The sequence below is a fragment of the Numenius arquata genome, chromosome 16 (genome assembly GCF_964106895.1).
Source record: "Numenius arquata chromosome 16, bNumArq3.hap1.1, whole genome shotgun sequence".
Taxonomy (NCBI): Eukaryota; Metazoa; Chordata; class Aves; order Charadriiformes; family Scolopacidae; genus Numenius; species Numenius arquata.
The window spans coordinates 16,156,158-16,174,303 of record NC_133591.1 but is presented as its reverse complement, the minus strand read 5'-3'; the positions used below and the strand labels follow the sequence as shown (position 1 = coordinate 16,174,303).

At 54.9% G+C, this 18,146-nt stretch overlaps 2 protein-coding genes across 2 annotated transcripts; one reads left to right on the top strand and one right to left on the bottom strand.

Annotated features, from left to right (window-relative positions):
- Positions 1-250: 250 nt before the first annotated feature.
- On the top strand, positions 251-13,638 carry LRRC74B (leucine rich repeat containing 74B). Its single transcript, XM_074159807.1, is given in 11 exon segments — positions 251-329; positions 561-694; positions 2,000-2,123; positions 4,131-4,277; positions 4,280-4,333; positions 6,397-6,506; positions 7,071-7,086; positions 7,089-7,185; positions 8,156-8,234; positions 8,695-8,790; positions 13,585-13,638. Coding segments are annotated over 11 exon segments (990 nt in total).
- Positions 13,639-14,067: 429 nt separating this feature from the next.
- Positions 14,068-17,450, bottom strand: SLC7A4 (solute carrier family 7 member 4). The gene is made up of 4 exons (XM_074159869.1): positions 16,469-17,450; positions 15,683-16,359; positions 14,756-14,864; positions 14,068-14,261 (listed from the first exon to the last, which is right to left on the bottom strand). Exons 1-4 carry the CDS (start codon positions 17,448-17,450, stop codon positions 14,068-14,070), a joined length of 1,962 nt encoding a protein of 653 aa, XP_074015970.1.
- Between the last annotated feature and the right edge of the window lie 696 nt (positions 17,451-18,146).

Below are 18,146 nucleotides of genomic sequence, written 5' to 3'. Positions count from 1 at the left end.
ACACTGCGGGGCCTAGCCCGCCCCCCCCCCGCGGCTAACCCCGGCCCGCCCCGTGGCCCCGCCCCGCCCCTCTCCGGGCAAGCACCGCCCCTCCGTAGCACCGCCCCCTCTTCCCGCAAACCACGCCTCTTTACCCCTCAGCCCCGCCCCTCCGCTCTCAAGCCCCGCCTCTCCACTCTTCCACCGCTCCCCTCCGCGGCCCCGCCCCACCCCGTCGCCATGGCAGCAGCGCGGCGGGCGCAGGCCTGACATGGCGGCGGCGGCGGCGGCGGCGGCGGCGGCGGCGGCGGCGGCGGCTGGGTGGGACGGCGCGGACGGGGCGAGCTCGGGTGCGGCCTGCAGGGTCTCCGCCGGCTGGGGGAGGCTCCGGCCCGGCTCCGCGGGTGGTGTCTTCGGGGTGAGGGCAGGGGGACGCCAGGCTTGTCCCGCTGGGCCTGGGGGCAGCGGTCTGGCCTAGGCCGCATCCCCGCGGTGGCAGTGGAGGAGCAGCAACAAGGTGGCGGGTGCTGGGGCTTTGTGGGATAGTTGGTGAAACAATCCCGAACGCTCTTTTCCCACAGGCGAGGAAGACACTGGCAGCCCAGCGGGAGAGAGCCGGTACCTGGCTGCGTGCTGGGCCTGTGGCGTGACTCTGGCCTGCAGCCTCCTGCGGCACAGACCGGGCCCTGCGCTCAGTCTGCGGCACCGAGGCCCCGTGGATGAGGGACCGCAGCACCACCTCCTCGAGTGAGGGACAGCCGCTCTGGGGCTCTGGGTCAGAAGGGCTGCAAACCCCATAAGCCAGTCAGGGCTGTCCCCTCCAACACCCTGCTGTCAGGCTGAGCTGTGGTCCCTCAGCGGAACCAGACACCAGTGCAAACACGCCAGCCTGGGGACTGTCAGTTTTGTCTTTCCCAATAAGGAACACATCCTTGTAACTCCTTTGGGTGTTAGAGCAACCCAACTTTTATGTCAAAAGCACGTCGAGGGGCACATCTTTTCTGCCCACCTGGCTGGCGGTTTGGATACCAGTTAGGGGCCAGTGTTTCGCCACACGAGGTTTGGTGTTTGGCAAGTGGTGAGGATTTATCAGCAGGCTCTTTTGCAGGGCTCAGGAACAAGAGCTGTCTCCCTCCCCAGACACGGGACAGGGGTGGGAGGGGGGGATGTGCAGGTGTGTCATTACCTCCTTTCCCCCTCAGGATGAGAATTTTTCCGGAGAGTGTGTTGTCTCCCCTGGGGTACGCCACATTTTTTAAATTAATATTTTTAGGAAGGAATAATAAACCTTTTGTACATTCGCGCATTGGTTCATGTCAGGTAGTCCCACCCATGAAAGCTGCTTTCATGGGGCATGGCATTTTGGGAATGTGTAATTTGGATCATGAAAAGGGTGCAGCCTCTCATACAAATTGGTGATGTTCATTTTTCCTGTGTCTGATAACTGAGGCTGGAGAAAATAATTTGATTTTGCAGTATCTGGTGAGTAATCATAAGGTCATTGCCATACTTCTGTTTAATTCAAATATCTTTGAAATTAAGAATTCTCACTGTCAAGGATCAGGATACTGGCACAATACAGGCTTCTTAAATGTTGAGGTCAGAGCAGCTGTAAATAAAGAGGTGCTTACTATGGCTGTGCTCATAGACTGCCAGGTAGAGGTGATGTCCAGAGAGGTCCATCATCAAGCACCAGAACCTTTTCCTTTTCTTCTGCATCTTGAATATTGACAATAGATGCATTTTTCATCTATTTCTATAAAAATATAGAAGGAGACATTAATTCCTTAATAACATAAATGAAATGAAATATCTTAAACCGTGTTCAGTGTTTGTTTTTCCAGCCCAGCTTTAAATGAATTTGGAAGGGGAATCTTTTTGCATGATTCTGCTTATGGCTTTGTGAAATCCCCTGTGCCCTGCCAGACTAATGGGAGCTGAAACGGAAACATTGACAAGAGCTTTGTGAACCCAGTGAAACTGTAAATCACCTGGTTTGGGGTTATTTATTGCGTTTCAGGGTGCCAAGGCTCTTTCCTTGATGTTCGATACCTCTGTCCTCACGTTAGACCTCAGCGACAGCTGGCTGCAGGGAGAAGGGGCGGCTGCAGTTGCGGAGATGCTGAAAGAAAACTGCTACATTTCAGATTTGTATTTTCTCATCTGCCGTTCTCTGGTGGATGCGTTGCTGCAGAGGAGGACATTGTGCTGACTTCTTTGTGGATTCAACCAGTCCGGCTGTCATAGTGACTTTGTGTGTGAACAGGGTACCAGAACTGGGGTGGTGTTTGAATGGTGAGTGTTTAAAACCATGCTGCTTTGTCATGTTTCTCCGCCCGTTTTAATAGCATTTACTTTTGTGAAGTTAGGATGCCACTAACTGGAGTTAGCTCAGTCCTGTTATTGCCATGAAGCTGCCGGAAAGCCAGGAGAAATAGCGAGTTTCTGCTTTAATTGTGGATCAGAAACATCCACCAGAAATTTAGACTATTCAGAGGATGTGGTTAATAATGGTTAAGGGTTTGTAAGCTGAATTTGCGTGATTGGCATCTAAGAAAACAGGACATCTGAGTGGAAGAGGAGCCCTTCTCAAGTGAATCTGCAAGGCTCTGTTCTAGCAGCAGCACACGCCTGCCCTTCCCTGGGACATTTCACGTGTCTGACACCTCTGTGGCTGCAGGTGCTGCGGATACAGAGAGCAGATGCAGAGCAGCTGCCTGAATTTCAGTCTCAGTCAGGCAGTGTTGTGTCTAGAGATCATGGTTTTAGTCCCTGCTTTTCCAGGGACGTTCGCGCCTGTCATAATTTGAGCAGCAGCTCCTGGTTATACGTGGACAGGGTGTCTGGGCTGTGGGTTACAGGCGGCAGGGTCCTGCGCTCTGACAGAGTCGAGGTGCAGTGAAGGCAGTTTGGTGGGATACAGCTGGTTGTGCAGCATGTGCCCCGAAGCACTAACAAGCTCTGCCAAACCCGAGGGTGTTACATGCTGAGACAGCCCAAGGGTTCCTGTCCTCTGCTTCTGTGTGACAAGCACCAAGCAGAGACCCAGGAGGGGTCTGCCTGGACCCTCTGTCACAGCTCTGTGTCGCATTTTCCAGCACTTGCATTAACCTCCCATTTCAGTGGCTGAATCCGCAGGTCCCTGCCAGGAAACAACCAGAACTTTGCTGTAAGTCGCGCTCGTTGCTGCACTGAATTTCACTGAATTTTCACTGAATTTTTTTTTAGAGTTGGAAGGGACCGTATAGATCATCTAGTCCCACTCCCCTGCTGGAGCAGGATTGCTCAGAGAATGCTACTCAGGACTGCATCCAGGCGGGTCTTGAAAATCTCCAAAGAAGGGGACTCCACAACCTCCCTGGGCAGCCTGTTCCAGGGCTCTGGCACCCTCACCGTGAAGAAATTCTTTCTCATATTCGAGTGGAACCTCCTATGGTCCAACTTGTGCCCGTTGCCCCTCGTCCTGTCACTGGGAACCACTGAAAAGAGTATGAAGTACCACTGAAGGATGTATTTTATCCAGAAAGAACAGGGTCAATTTAGACAGCTGAGAACTCCTATAACGAAGGCAACTCATAGGCTTTGTTGGGAAGTCATCATGGATGAAGGGGACAGGTTCAGTGCTGTGAAACCCCTGTTAACATGGGATTTCCTTATTTTTGTTCTCTAGTGGTTTGTGTTCAGTGTTAGAGGTTTAGAGTTCTGTTACTTCTGTGCTAGGAAAATCCATTCTGGATGTAGGTGGGCAGAGAAGTTCATGCTTTCGTATCTGGGTCTCAGTGTCTTCGCATCCATTCCGGTTTTACATTTAGCTTTGCTGTCTCTCCCTGCCTACGCCTGCGTTTTCCAGCCATGATGAGGAACCAAGAAACCCTGTATGACTTAGCTGAGTGTAGGTTTTGCCTGGAGTGGGAAGCACCGATGTTCAAAGAGCACTTCTGTCTCATGTCCCATATTCATGGCAAAATGTGAATGAGCCTATCTTGGGGACAGGTTGTGAATTCAAAAATTAAGTTCTGTTCCTACTAAAATACCACGTCCGAGTTCATCATTCTTATTTTCCAAGTCTGGCAGTACTTCTGCCATTGCAGCATAGAGGTGAGGTGCTGGTACGATATGATTTGATGATCTGATAATGTTCTTTCTTTCCCCAGCTGTTGATTTATCTGATAACAAGTTAGGTGTTGAAGGAGCTAAGGCCTTTTCTGCAGCGCTTCTAGAAAATACTACAACTGTGTCTCTCCAGCTCTCAGGAAATTAATTTGATGATCACGCAGCAAAATATTTAGCAGATGCCATCACAGCAAAGTGGAAATTCTGGATCTGAGTTACAACATATTTGGTGACAAAGCAGGTAAAGTGCTGTCTCTGCTCCTTGGACAGAGAGGGGTGCTGCAGCAATTAGCAATGCAGCTTAATGAGTTGCTTGCCTGCCTCAGACCTTAGGAGAGCAGGGTTGGTTAATATTTTCAGTTTCCAAAAAAATATTTTGGCTCTTTGTAGGCAAAACTAATGTCATCATTTGTTCATTCAGCTTCATTCATCATTCATTCAGCTTCATTCTCTGTCTTCTAGCGTTGCAGGCTTTGTGTCTTCTGTTTCTTTCCCCTGTTCTTCCTACTTCCCAAGTTCTGATGATCCTCCTTTCACTGAACTATCATTTCCTTTTTTTTTTTTTTTTTGATCATTATTTCAGCTTTCACAGGTGGTAAAATGCTTAATAAGAGCAGAAAAACCCCAGCAGAGTGGAGTTTGCCAGCAGTTCTTCAGTCTAGCTCCCTGTCACCGAGAGGTGGTTGCAGGTACCAAGGAGAGAGCATGATAATAGAACGAACAGGGGGTTCTGCTTCCACCTTACTTTGCCACCCTTGACAGCTTGTGGTTTGGAGACTTCCTTTGCTCATGACTTTGGCTCTGTCATTTCCATGCCCTTGTTGGTCTCGACCTTATTAATGCACATTGTTTTTTCTTTGGCTCTTGATTTTTAAGGATGCTGCTGATTAATCATCACATCCTTGCTTTTGCAGTGCTCCCGTCATGCCGTGTAATGTGATGAAACCTGTTTATTGCTCTCTGGGCCTTAGTCAGTACTGCTTTCCCCAGGCACACTTGTGCTGGGCTGAACTCCCCCATCCTTTCCTCCTGACTGTCCACATCTGCAGAACACTCTTCATGGTGTAAATGCTAATCCCTGATTTTTCAACCTTTATGCTCATCTCCTTTTTGCACCTTACTGGCACATACTTCATCTTCTCCATCTATGGCTGGCTTGGCCAACCCCAGACATGGGTTCTGCTACTATCTCCAGGCTGAAGATTCACAAATCTCCTCCCTCCCTCTCCTGGTCTCATCCTACAACTGTGCTCTACTTCCAACACTGTTGGTGATGGGTACACACTCAAAAAGGGAGATACTGACTTTTTCCTCTCCCATGCTGCATCCCATGCTGTCTGTCAGATCCACAGTCTCCCCTGGTTGTGTCTTCCATGAAAAATCCACTACCTTCTCTCCATCAACAACCCTTACAACCTTACAACCCTTAATCATCACATATCACATCTCATCTGCCGTAGCCTCCTTCGTGAAGATCCTCCATGTCTTCCATTGGCTTCTCTGGCTCCCAGGAGAGGAAACAACCATAATCCTCATCTTTTTTGGCCACTAGGAACACACCAGCCATTCACTTGATTACTTCCCAGATCTGTTCTGCTTTTTGCCTCGTTTTTACTTTTGAAGGCTGCAATGGCTGCTACTCTCCCCACCCGTATCCTGCTCACTTCCTGATGCCTTTACAGTCAGACAGCTCTCCCAGTCTTCTGCTCTTCAAGCATGGTGATGGCTTCCTTTTCTTCTATGCTGGTTGACAACCTCATTTCTCTCCTGTCCCATTGGAAACTTGCAGAACACTCGGTGAGGAGACCTATTCAGACTTTCTGATGGTGCAGGAGCTCTGGGAAGGGTTAAAGAGAGCAGAGCTGGGCTGTGCCAGCAGCAAAGCCCAGCAGGCTCCAGTTGGCTGGAGGCCGGCGCTGGGGAAGGGTGAGGAACTGCGAGAAGGTACCTGGTTGCTCGGTGTCAGCTTCCAGACTCCCATCAGGCTGGAGAATGAGCCTGTGCGACTGGATCTCCACGCATGAGCAGCAGACCCTGGCTTTGTGATACGGTGATTGGGTTTTCTCTTCCTCTTTGCTGTGTTTGCAACCTGTGGTCAGAGAACACAGACGCTTTATTGTCCGTCAGCTGCTGGTAAATGCCGTATAAAAGAAAATAATATGTTGTAGTTTTAATTGCCTGCCTAGAGGTAATACAGAGATAATACAGTTGCAGTGAAATACCTAAACTAACGAGCTTCCTTTTAACTTTTAAACTTAATCCTCTTAACTCTTAAACTGTTTGGCTTCAGGTATTTTTGCTTAGGTGAAATTCTTGGAATGGCACTAGCAGAAAACACTGGATTCAAGGAACTTAAAATCAGCTGGAACCATTTCCATAGCCAAGGGGCAGCTGCCTTGGCCAAAGGTGTGGGGGTAGGAAATGTTTTCACTCTTGTTTTTAAATTCTGAGAACTCATGTGAAGCTTTATCTCTTTAAACGAGCGTGAGTGCCATGATGTACTGTTTGCCTTGTGCCCTTGCTTGTCCAGCTGAGATCATATAGATCTTGGAACTAAGACAGTAAAATCATCCATTGTCTATTGAGGTATTGCACATGTTTTCATTTCTCTATTTCTAGTTCTTTCCCTTTTTGGAGTCAAAATTACTATAATGCATGTTCTGAATTGTTTCATTTCACTTCTGATTCATAAATCAATACAGAAATTGTTTTGTATTCTATATACAGTTATAACTGTACTAAAAGAAAATAGTTGCTCATTACAATAAGAAACAGTTCTTCCTGAAGGGAGCCACTAAAGTAATTTAATTTCACCTCTTGTACAATGCAAATTGCATGTGCTGTCCTAGCGTTAGTGCGGCAAGTCCCAGCTGCACTTTGGAGAGTAGAAGGGACAGCAGTCTGTAGAAAGGGTATTTCTCCGAGGTTGTATCAACTGACAGGGAGGTTTTCAGTTGTGCGTTTATGTCACGTCTCAGGCAAACATATTCCTCAAATGCTGGATGTTTCCTACGACAGCTTTGGCGACAGTGGAGCAGCTGCCTCGGGGGAGGGTCTTAAGGCCAAAAACGTGCTGGAAGAGCTCAACGTCAGGTGAGTCACACTCGGGTCTCACTGCACGTTTTCTCCCGTTTTGCAGCAGCGGGCAAAGCCCACGGCAGCTGTTCGGGTCTCCTGCCTGCAGAGAGATCCCAAATCTGCCTGCAGTACATCCCAAATCCCAGTTCCTCCCCTTAGACCTGGGGTCACTACCAAGGGGCTGTGGGATGTGTTAGGGGATGCGGGGGAAGAGCATTTGGGGAATGGCACAAGGCCCGTTAGGGGATGTTTAGGGGAGGAACCAAGGGCGAGGGAAGGGATCCAGGTGCTCTGGGAAGTAACAAGCATGGGAAAAGAGAGGGACAAGGTGTGAAGGTTGAGTGTTTCAGGCTGTGGTGATCTGCGTGGCCAGCTGTGTCCGTGTGTTGCACACATTGTGCCTGTGCCTATCGTCAGCCTCACTTACTGGGACTTGGAGCTGTGTCAGCCTCACCTCTGTTGGCCTGTGGGATTTGGCAACTCCTCACTGCTTCCAGCCTCCCAAATACAATTGTTTAGTTATAATCATAGAATTGTTATGGTTGGAAGGGTCCATTAAGATCACTGAGTCCAACCATCAACCTGACCCTGCCCAAACCACCACTAACCCGTGTCCCTCAGCACCACGTCTGCCCAGCTTTTAAATCCCTCCAGGGATGGTGACTCCACCTCTTCCCTGGGCAGCCTGTTCCAAGGCTTGACAATCCTTTCTGTGAAGCAATTTTTCCTAATATCCATCCTAAAGCTCCCCTGGTGCAACTTGAGGCCATTTCCTCTTGTCCCATCACCTGTTCCTTGGGAGAAGAGGCCGACCCCGCCTCACTACACGCTCCTTTCAGGGAGTTGGTAGAAGTAGCTGCCCTAAATTCCCTCTGGATATAACATGCTTTTGTGAAGCAGGAGGCTGCGTATCCTTTGCCTGAGCAGTGCGGCTATGGAACGCCTGCAGCGCGGTGTCTGAAACACGCCTTTTATCTGTTTTTAGAAACAACTGTATTTCAGCGGAAGAAGCTCTGCATGTTGTAGCTGGCCTGAAAGAAAACAACACTCTGAAAAGACTGAATGTGAGTAACTTTCCTAGGAAGGTGTTTGAGCCTCTTACGCATATTTAAATATCGCTGATGCGTGTATGTCCTCGATTGGAACCCCTTAGAACAAATCCACTGCAAAATCAGGGAGCTGCTTGCCCCGGCTCTTCCCGTGTCTCCCTGGTTGCAGCGTGCTCTCATTAAGACAGAGGACCTGGTGAACAGAGATTTCCGTGAGCCTGCCGCTGGGTGAGCTGCGGCCTGTCCTGCTGTGTCTTGCAGCACGGGTAGCACCCCGTTTCTGCAGCAGCGGTGTCCAGCCTGGCAACGGCGGGTGGCGCTGGGGTGGCTGCTGGGGGAGCCCAGGACCCACTTTACTGGCACTTGGAGTAAATCCCGCTGGTGTCTGACCCACTGGGCACCACCGCTACTGTCAAGGATCACACAAAAAAATCCCGTGTCGCACATCCTCCTGCTCGTTCTTTTCTGACTGCAGGTGACCAGGAATCCCATGCAGAGCAAAGGCTGCTGTGCGGTCCTCAAAGCTCTACAGGCAAATTCTGGCGCTGGTGTAGAGATCCTGGACTCGCCAGTAAGTGTTACCCTGGAAAGAAGAGGGAAGGGGGTTGTAGAGAGGTGGGAGTTGGTCTCATCTCCCAAGGAACAGGCAATAGGACAAGAGGAAACAGCCTGAAGTTGCACGCACACACCACAGAAATTAATATACTGGAGACGTTGGGTTAGAATGTCTTTTTCTTCAAAACCTAGAGTTTTTGCAAAAAGAGCAACAAGCTTTGAGATTTTGATCCTTGAGTGTCATAAATTGGGAATGTTACATTTAGAAATCGTTATATGAGATTCTAATAAAACAAGCATCAACTTGGAACTGCGTGTTGTTTTAATCATAGAATCATAGACTCACAGAAGGGTTTGGGTTGGAAGGGACCCTAAAGACAACCCTAAAGAAACCCAACCTGGGCCAGGCTCTCACCACCCTCACAGCAAAGAATTTCTTCCCCAGATCTCATCTCCATCTCCCCTCTTTCAGTGTAAAACCCTTCCCCCTCCTCCTAGGGCTCCCCTCCCTGATCCAGAGTCCCTCCCCAGCTTTCCTGGAGCCCCTTTAGGGACTGGAAGGGGCTCCAAGGTCTCCCCGGAGCCTTCTCTTCTCCAGGCTGAACCCCCCCAACTCTCTCAGCCTGTCCTCACAGCAGAGGGGCTCCAGCCCTCCCAGCATCTCCGTGGCCTCCTCTGGCCCCGCTCCAACAGCTCCATGTCCTTCTGCTGTTGGTGGCCCCAGAGCTGGAGGCAGCACTGGGGGGGGGGGGTCTCCCCAGAGCGGAGCAGAGGGGCAGAATCCCCCCCCTCGCCCTGCTGGCCACGCTGCTGGGGATGCAGCCCAGGGTGCGGGGGGTTTCTGGGCTCCAGCGCACGTTGCTGGGTCATGCTGAGGAAGCATTTCTAGGCTCTTGCCTAAATCTCCCTCCTGACAGTTTAAGTCCATTGCTTCTTGCCTTGTCTCCTGCACACATGGTGAAGACTTACTCTCCTTTTGTAGCTGCATGATTGGAGAGAGGCCTGTCTGCTGTCGGAAAGAAGCCCTGCTGTTGGGATGGGACCGTGCCCTTTATGCACAGGCTTATACAGCTCATTAGAACGTCTGCACTGCCTGGCGAGATGGGGAGAGCCAGAAGCAGCCTGCTTGCAGGGGCTGCTGAGAGGCGAAATGCTTCTGAAGGATGAGCGCAGAGGCTTCTGTGATGCTTCGGATACCCCTGTGCTGCTGGCCTGGCCACCAGCACGTCGTGGAGGGACGAGGGGACGACAGGACCCGAGGTTTGTGTCGTCTTTTAACCCCTCACCCTTCTCCAGCTGGTGGAAGGAGCGGGTGCAGCATTGCTGGCCTCTGGGGGATGAAGCACGGTGCTCACCTCATCCTCGGGCTGCGGGTGCAGGAGGAGGGAGGATGGCAGGGATAACGAGGGGATTACTTACAGCCAGCCTGAAACGAGCCCTGCAGCTCCTCCCTGCCGCTTTCAGAGCCGCGGGTTGGGGAGGGATAATTTAGAAACAACGAGGCTGGGAAGAGATTTAATTAGGACAATGAGCTGCTCTCTCCTGGGCGCCAGCCCACACACCCTCTCCCGGCGCTCCCCTGAGCACAGACAGGGCTCACGTCTGCAGCTGCCTCAGTGCCTGCGTGTTGCAGCGCGGCGGCTGGCATCGCCTGCCTCTGGAACAGCCCTGGGATGCACCTGCGACTCCCACCCCCCCAAGGCGGTCCCTGCTGGAGCTCTCCCAGCTGATGGCACTGGGGCTGGGTGGGCGACGGCACCCAGCCTGGTTCCTGAAGCCTCCAAGATCACCCTCAGCTTAGTCCCCTGTGGTCATGGTACTCCCCCTCCCCAGGCTGTGCTTTGGGGCTGGGGTAGAGGGACACAGCCCCATTCAGTGTCTCTGCCGTTCCCGAGCATCGATTTCCTCCCTAGTACAAATCCCATGTTATTCCCTCTCAGAATTTCCATTTCTTCTTTGTACCTATTTTGTGGGAAAGTCTCCACAAACCAGTGGCAGCTCCTTTCCCAGTTCCTCCCAGTCTGGCAGCCTCACTGCCGGGACTTGGCCGCCCCCGGCTCGCTCCCAGGCTGTGGATGGGGGATTGTCATCTGGGATCACATCAGCCCTCTCAGCCCGGCGGGAGCACGTGTGCCAGAGCCGCTCGTGTCCCGTGGCCCCTAAAGCCCTTCCAGGCTCCCGCCGCACCGGCTGTTATGCCCTGACCTACATACTGCGTGCCTGCGTCTCAATTAGATTGATTTCCTCGCACTCCAGCTGGGCTGATCAGACCATTTCCATGAGTCCTAGAAAATATGATTATTTTTTTTTTTTTTTTAAAAACCTAATTTGAGGAAAGATACTCCCACGGCAAAGGGATGCAATAGCAGCCGCAGAGAAGCTGCAAGCTGGGAAGGGGGGGCTCTGTGAGCTGCGCATGGGGGGGGCTTTGCTTTTAGACCCACCTGGCTGGCGTGTGCGGGGGGGGGGGACAGATGGGGAACCGCTGGTTTTCCCCTGCAGTGACAGGCTGCCGTCCTAAGGCACCACTGGCAGTGCTCAGCTTGGATTTTATTTTTTTTACCTGCAAATACAATTTTCCGGAACAGCCCATTGTAGGAGGGGGCGGCGATGGCGATGGCTGCTGACAGACCCTCCTGTTATTGTGTGCCCTAACGGGTAGACAAAACCCATTAACAGCTGCTCTGCGCCTGCGCAGGGCATGTTACTGCAACAGGATGGCGTATGGCACAGATGAACCAACCAATTTTGTAATCCTATTTAGAAAAAAAACCCCACGAGTGTGCTTGAGAGGGCATGCTCGCCTCCCAGGCTGCCATTAATTACTTTCCAATCCTTTAATTCCCTGCCAGCTGCATCCCCGTCACTCCCTGTCTCTCCCCGCCTGGTGCTGGGGGTACCCCCTATCCACCCTCGCTTTCTATGGTGCGGCCCAGCAGTAATTTCTCTGCATTTTTTACAGATGAATGTTTTTAAATAGATTAAATATCAATGGTTACGGGGCTCATTCGACAACTCTTAGGTCTTTGCCAGTTTAAAAAGCCAACCGAGAGCCCACGCTGGGTGAGCCCGGCCCTGGCCAGAGCCGAGCGTGTTTTGTGATGCGACTTCTATCGTCTTTCCTCCAAAAGAGATCAGAAAAGCCTTGTGAACCTCAGCCCATCCTGCTCTGTTTGGACTTTTACTGCTCTTCCCCAGCCCTGTGCAGGGCTCTCTTGCTCCCGATATATCACTTTGGTTCTTTCTACTCTCCTTTTTCCTGCCGACAATGGATTTACAGCAGCGTTTAAAAGCTGACAATTGATAAGGAGAGTCAAGCCCAGCTGCCTCCCCACACACCTGCTGCATATTATTTTACTAAAGAAATGACTTTGTTATCACGGGAAGGGACGGCAGCAGCGAGGATGGGGCTTATCTCAAGTGACTCACACTTTAATTCCCATCATTTGCTCTGGGTCACAGGTTCTCCCCTCCGTTCAGCTTGTAACCCTCAGCAGCCACAGCTGCTGTGAGGGGCCTGGAGCATCTCTCTGATGAGGAAAGGCTGAGGGACTTGGGTCTTTTTATTCTGGAAAAGAGAAGGCTGAGGGGGGATCTGATCAACACCTATAAATACTTCAAGGGTGGGTGTCAGGAGGATGGGGCCGGTCTTTTTTCAGTGGTGCCCAGGGACAGGACAAGAGGGAACAGACACAAACTTGAATATAAGTGGGGCTTTCCTGAGCATTGGGGAAGGGGGTGAGCATCTTCCCTATGTGGGCTCTTGGGGGGACACACACAGCACAAACAACCAGAGCCGTGACAGAACCAGTATTTATGAGGGTGACCGAGTCAGCCCGTTGCTCACAAGCCACTACACAGAGGTGCCAAGCGGGGCCACAGCACAGCAGGGAGGTGCTGCTCCAGCAGCGGCAGCAGTGCAGGAGCGCGGGGGCACAGAGCAGGGCTGGCAGACAGCGGGGGTCACCAGGAGCCGGCACATCCTGCAGAAACCCCGTGGCCCCCCTGGGACCTCCAGGGACTGGCCAGCCAGAAGCAACGGGACTAGCTCGCCTGCGGTCCCCAGCTCCTGGCAGGATGCAGATGATGCTGCAGGGAGCAGGGTGGCCGCGCTGCAAGGCCTGGCAGTTCAGCAACCTTGTGCTCGATGGTTCTTCCATGTATTTCTTCCAAAATGTGCTAACCCCCCCCCCCCCCTTTCCCTTCCACTTTAGGCAGCCCATGGGCAAACCAGCCAGGGGTGGCCACAGCAGTGCCCCCCCCCGGACAGCACAGCAGCCAGGGTGAGTCCCAGAGCATGGGGGTGCTTACCAGGGAGGGGGCAACACTGAAAAGCACCCACGGAGCCCATCCCAAGCCACTGAGAGCCCGGGAGGGGCACCACGGGGGGCTGAGCCCCCCCATGGCAGGGTGGGGGCAGTGCAGTCTGTGCTGTGGGGTGCAGGGAAAGCGGGGGGCCAGCTCCGGGCAGCCCAGCCCCCGGGGATGCTGTTGGGGACCTCCGGGGAGAAGACAACAAATCTGGGGTCCTGAGCGCTCACACTCAGCACGGGGCTGGGGCCAGAGGCCCTGGCAGGACCATGGCAGGACCTTCCAGCTGTGCAGGTGGGCTTCTGCCGGGCCAGCCCACACCGGCTTCCCCCCGGTCCCTGCCCAGCCACTCACTCTGGCCACGTCCTTCCTCCACCCCATGACCCCAGCTGCTCCTCAGCCCCACCTCAGCCCCAGCCTTTTAGGAGTGTGGCCCTGGGGACCGGGACGGCGGGGATGCTGATGGGAAAGCGCGTTTGTCCCCTGCCTCCTTCCGCAGGTGGGCTGCAGCCAAGACGAGACCCAGGAAGGGCAGCGCAGTCCTGGTCCCTAGGGGCCCAGGAGGGACCGGTCCCAGTCCCCAGGGACCCTCTGCACCCCTCGGCGCCCCCGGCTGTGCGGATAGGCCAGCAGAAAGAAGCTTTGCTACGGAGGCCCTGGGTGTGCTCAGGGGAAGGTAGCGAGGACGTGGCTCCTCCTGAGCAGGGCAGGCCCTGGGCTGAGACCCAGCTCCCGAGTGCTGGTGATAGGAAGGGAGGGAGCCAGTGCCTCCCCTCCCACCCCCCGCCCCCGCCCCCGGCTCTGGGGAAGCTGGTGGGGAAGGGCGAGCATCCTCGGCATCTCCGGATGGAGCCACAAGCCCAGGGCAGCCCTGGTGGCTCTGCTGCCGAAGGGACTGGGAGGAGGAGAGGGGGGTCTCTGGCCTCGCTGTGGGGAGGGGGTCAGATGCTGCCATAGCCAGGTGCCCCTGTCCCCCGGGATGTCATCTCTTGCCATCTTCAGTGTCGGTGTCCGGCAGCCCGGTGGCGGGCTGGGAGCTGGGCTGGACGGCCTGCACCCTCTCCTCCAGGCTGCCACTGGGAAACACCACGTAGCGGGCACTGACCCGCTGCGGCCGGGGCTCCCGCAGGTTCTCCTTGCTGTGCCAGATGCCGTAGCCGAAGTACACGAGCAGACCTGCAGTGGGGACAGCGAGAGCGGCCGCTCGAGGCTGACAGGGATGTGGTGGCATCCCGGCAGAGCAGCACAAGCCATGGCACCGGGGGAAGGGGCTTAAACCAGCTGCTTGTGGGTGGAAAAGGATCCTGCAGCGTGTTAAGAGCAAACAGTTCCCGGGAAGGGGAAACCCCACTGCGGGAAGGTCTCCTCAAGCCCCAGGGAGCTGCCTCGGGAGCAGGGAGTGGTTCTGATCCAGGGCTTGAAGGAGGACGCAAACCTCAACAGGAACAAACCATAACACTCCGGGAACCAGAGAGGGTCAGGGAGACACCGGGAGATGTCGGCTTGTTTTTCCAAAGGGGAATGGGAGGTGGAAAGGGGCATGATGCACTTTATATACCCATCACTGGGGGAAAACAGCTGCCGGAGCTGCCAGCCAGTACAGAAACAGGTCCAATTCCCCTCTCCCCCGAAGCAGCCATCGTCTTCCCATGGCGCACGTCAGCACTCACCCAAGAGCAGCCAGACGGCGAAGCGGAGCCACGTCATGTAGCTGAGCTTCAGCATCAGATAGATATTGAGGACGATGCTCAGCGCCGGAGAGAGCGGTACCAGGGGGATCTGTGGGAGAAACAGAACCAGAGGGTTGTGAGACCATCCTCAAAACCACAGAGACAAAAGCCAGTGCTGGTAAACCTGGGGGACAAAGTGATTTTCACCCTGGGCTTTCAGAAAAGGACATTTTTTTTTTGGGCGGGGGGGGGGGGAACGGGGTGAGGCAGCCAAAAGGAACAATGGCCAGGAGCTGCTCTCCAGGCTGCTCGATGGGCTGGCGGGGTGGGCACGGGCTCTGGGAACAGCCCAGAGGCACTGTCACAAGGACCAAACAAGCCCCCAGCGCAATCCAGAGCCAATGTGGTCCTCGCTGGAGAAGCCAGGGGGCAGGGGCAAGGCAGGGAGGTGGTGCTGGCACTGGTGTTACCATCCACGCCACTGCACCACACCGGGGCCCAGACAGGCTGGAAACCGGAGAGGAGGGGACACGAGAGGCGCAAAAGTGTTTTGGAAGCTGAAGAAAAGAGCTCCGCTGTGTAACTCGAGGGCAGACCAAAGGCAGGAGGTGGGACGGGCAGGAGGGGAGCAAGGGGCTGTGGGGGTGTGGAGGAGGCAGCACAGGGTGGGCAGGAGCAATCCTGCAGGATGGACATCGAGCTGCTGGGGATGTCCCCTCCCAGGCACCGGTGACCGTGCAGAGCGAGTGACACCACAGGCACCAGCACCTCCCCATTCCCAGTGCTTGCTGACACCTTCTTCCTCCTCCTCCCGCGGCAGCTGCGGTGCTGTCACCACATCAGGGTGACCGGGGCCTCCCATGGGTCCATCAGAGCTGTCCCCACCCCACCGAGCTCAGCAGAGGGATGAACTGGGCCCCTGTGTACCTGGAAGGTCTGGGTGTTGTGCTGCTGCTCGTGCGCCCAGATGAGGAGGAGGCTGAGCAGGAAGCCCAGGCTGAAGAGGACCAGCAGCAGGGAGTAGCTCCAGGTGGGCAGGTGGAGGTGGGTGTTGCCAAACACCAAGATGGAGCAGAGGCAGATAGCAGACACCATCAGGGTCACCACAGCTACTGTGACCACCTCGCCTGGGTAGAAGTCGCTGAGGAACTCCAGGTAGGGCTCGAAAGCTGCTTTCAACTGCCCCGGCTCCCGGTGCTCTTTGCTCTTGTCCCTGTCCACCAGCTGGAGCTTGTCAGAGAAGGACTCGTACTCCTTCAGCTCGCCAGTGGACGGACCCTCGCGGGGCTCAGGGCTGGGCTGGCCACCGGCTGCTGGCGGAGGGGCATCCACCTTCTGCTGCTGGAACCGCAGGACAATGATGCTCGCAGCCACGAAAGTGTAGGCCAGCAGCGTGCCGATGGACAGGAACTGCACCAGGGCCTCCAGGTCAAAGACAAGGGCCAACAGGGCCATGAGCAGCCCAAAGACGACGATGCCGACAACGGGCACCTGTGTGCGGGGATGCACTTGGGAGAAGACCTGGAAGAAGAGCCCATCCTCGGCCATGGCATAGACGATGCGTGGCAGGGAGAAGAGGTTGCTCAGCAGGACCGTGTTCATTGCTGAGGGATGGGCAGAAGAAGGAAGACCGTGTCAGACCCACATTGCCCCGGTTCCCAGCCCCCATCGCGAGCGGGGCAGGCAGCTCCCACCGCTGCTGCCTGTACTCACCGCAGATGGAGCCAGCGGCCACCAGGAACCCTGCCCAGGCGTAACCCCTCCTGTAAAACGCATCTGCTAGTGCGGAGTCGGGGTCCAGCGTGTGCCAGGGCACCATCAGCGTCAGCACTACCGACACCAAGATGTAGGCCCCGGTGGCCAGCCCCAAGGAGAAAGCGATAGCCCTGGGGACAGCCCGCTGCGGGTTCCTGGCCTCTTCACTGGAGGCCGCAATGACATCGAAGCCCACGAAGGCATAGAAGCAGGTGGCTGTGCCGGCCATGATGCCTGACAGCCCATATGGGGCGAAGCCACCCTCCTGAGCACTCCAGTTCTTGGGCTGTGCAAGGACGAAGCCCATGATGAGAATGAAGAGGATGACACCCATGCTGATGGCCGAGAAGACATGGTTGAGCCAGGAGGACACTCTTGCCCCGAAGGAGATGAAGGCAGTGGCTACCAGCAGGATGGCGGCTGCCAGAAAGTCAGGGTAGCGGGCCAGGAACGGCACCTGCCAGGCACCCACGTGGGTCTCAGTGAAGTTCTTTATCTTGTGGTTGAAGATGGAGTCCAGGTAGCCACTCCAGGCCCTGGCCACTGCAGCTCCCCCAATCATGTACTCCAGCAGCACGTTCCAGCCGATGAGGAAGGCCCAGATCTCACCCACGGACACGTAGGTGAACATGTAGGCAGAGCCTGTCTTGGGTACCCGGGCTCCAAACTCGGCATAGCAGAGAGCAGCCAGGAGCGAGGCAAAGCCAGCAATGATGAAGGAGACAATGACAGCAGGCCCGGCGATCTCCTTGGCCACAGTGCCTGTGAGGACGTACAGCCCAGAGCCCACCATGCCCCCAATGCCCAGCAGCGTCAAGTCGATGGTGGAAAGGCATCTGTTGAAGGATGTCTCCATCATGTCGTCCTCCAAGGTCTTCACCCGGTTGAGTTTCTGGCAGAAGCGGGCCAGGTCGGTGGAGCGAGGCAGCCATCTCGCCATCCTGGAGGCAGCAGGCCTTGCCCTCTGGTAGGGTGAGGAGTCCACAGCGGCGAGCCCCTGCCCGGAGACCTGGCAGAGGAGCAGGAAGGTGTGAACATCCCCTGTGGCAGGGTGGTAGGAACAGGGTGCAAAAGCAACCAGGGCACATTCAAGGTGTCCCTCACGCCTCAGCCAGCGTGGGACTCACCACTGGAGCGTGTCCTCCTCCAGAGTGGTGGCACAGGACAACCAGCTACCCCGCACAGAGACCCATGCTTGTGTATCAGGTGGGAGGAAAACCACAGCACCCCCAGGGCAGCATCTCCCAGGCTTTTCTTTTTAGGACGGAGCCCAAACCAGGCTTCTGTGGCCCCGCTGAAGGTTTCTTTCCTGCTTTCCCTCCACCTTATTCAACACTTACCTGACCAGGTAAATGGTTTCCCCTCCCAGGTGGGCCAGGAGCCCACCGAGGAGACACGCAGTGTCTCCTTGCTCCCAGCATCTCACTGCTTTGCCAAGGAAAGCCCAGGCGTGGTGCAGAGGCGTGCAGCAGGAAGCCCAGAGCAGCTCCAGTGAGGACGTGGGCGTCCCCAGCCAGACCAGGAAACACATCCAGCGCCTGGTGACCAGCCCCAGCTGGCAGCTGCCACCAGGACAGCGGGACGATGCAGCTCTGGGGACCTTCAGGTGCTGCTTCACGGCTGCTCCGTGGGGTGG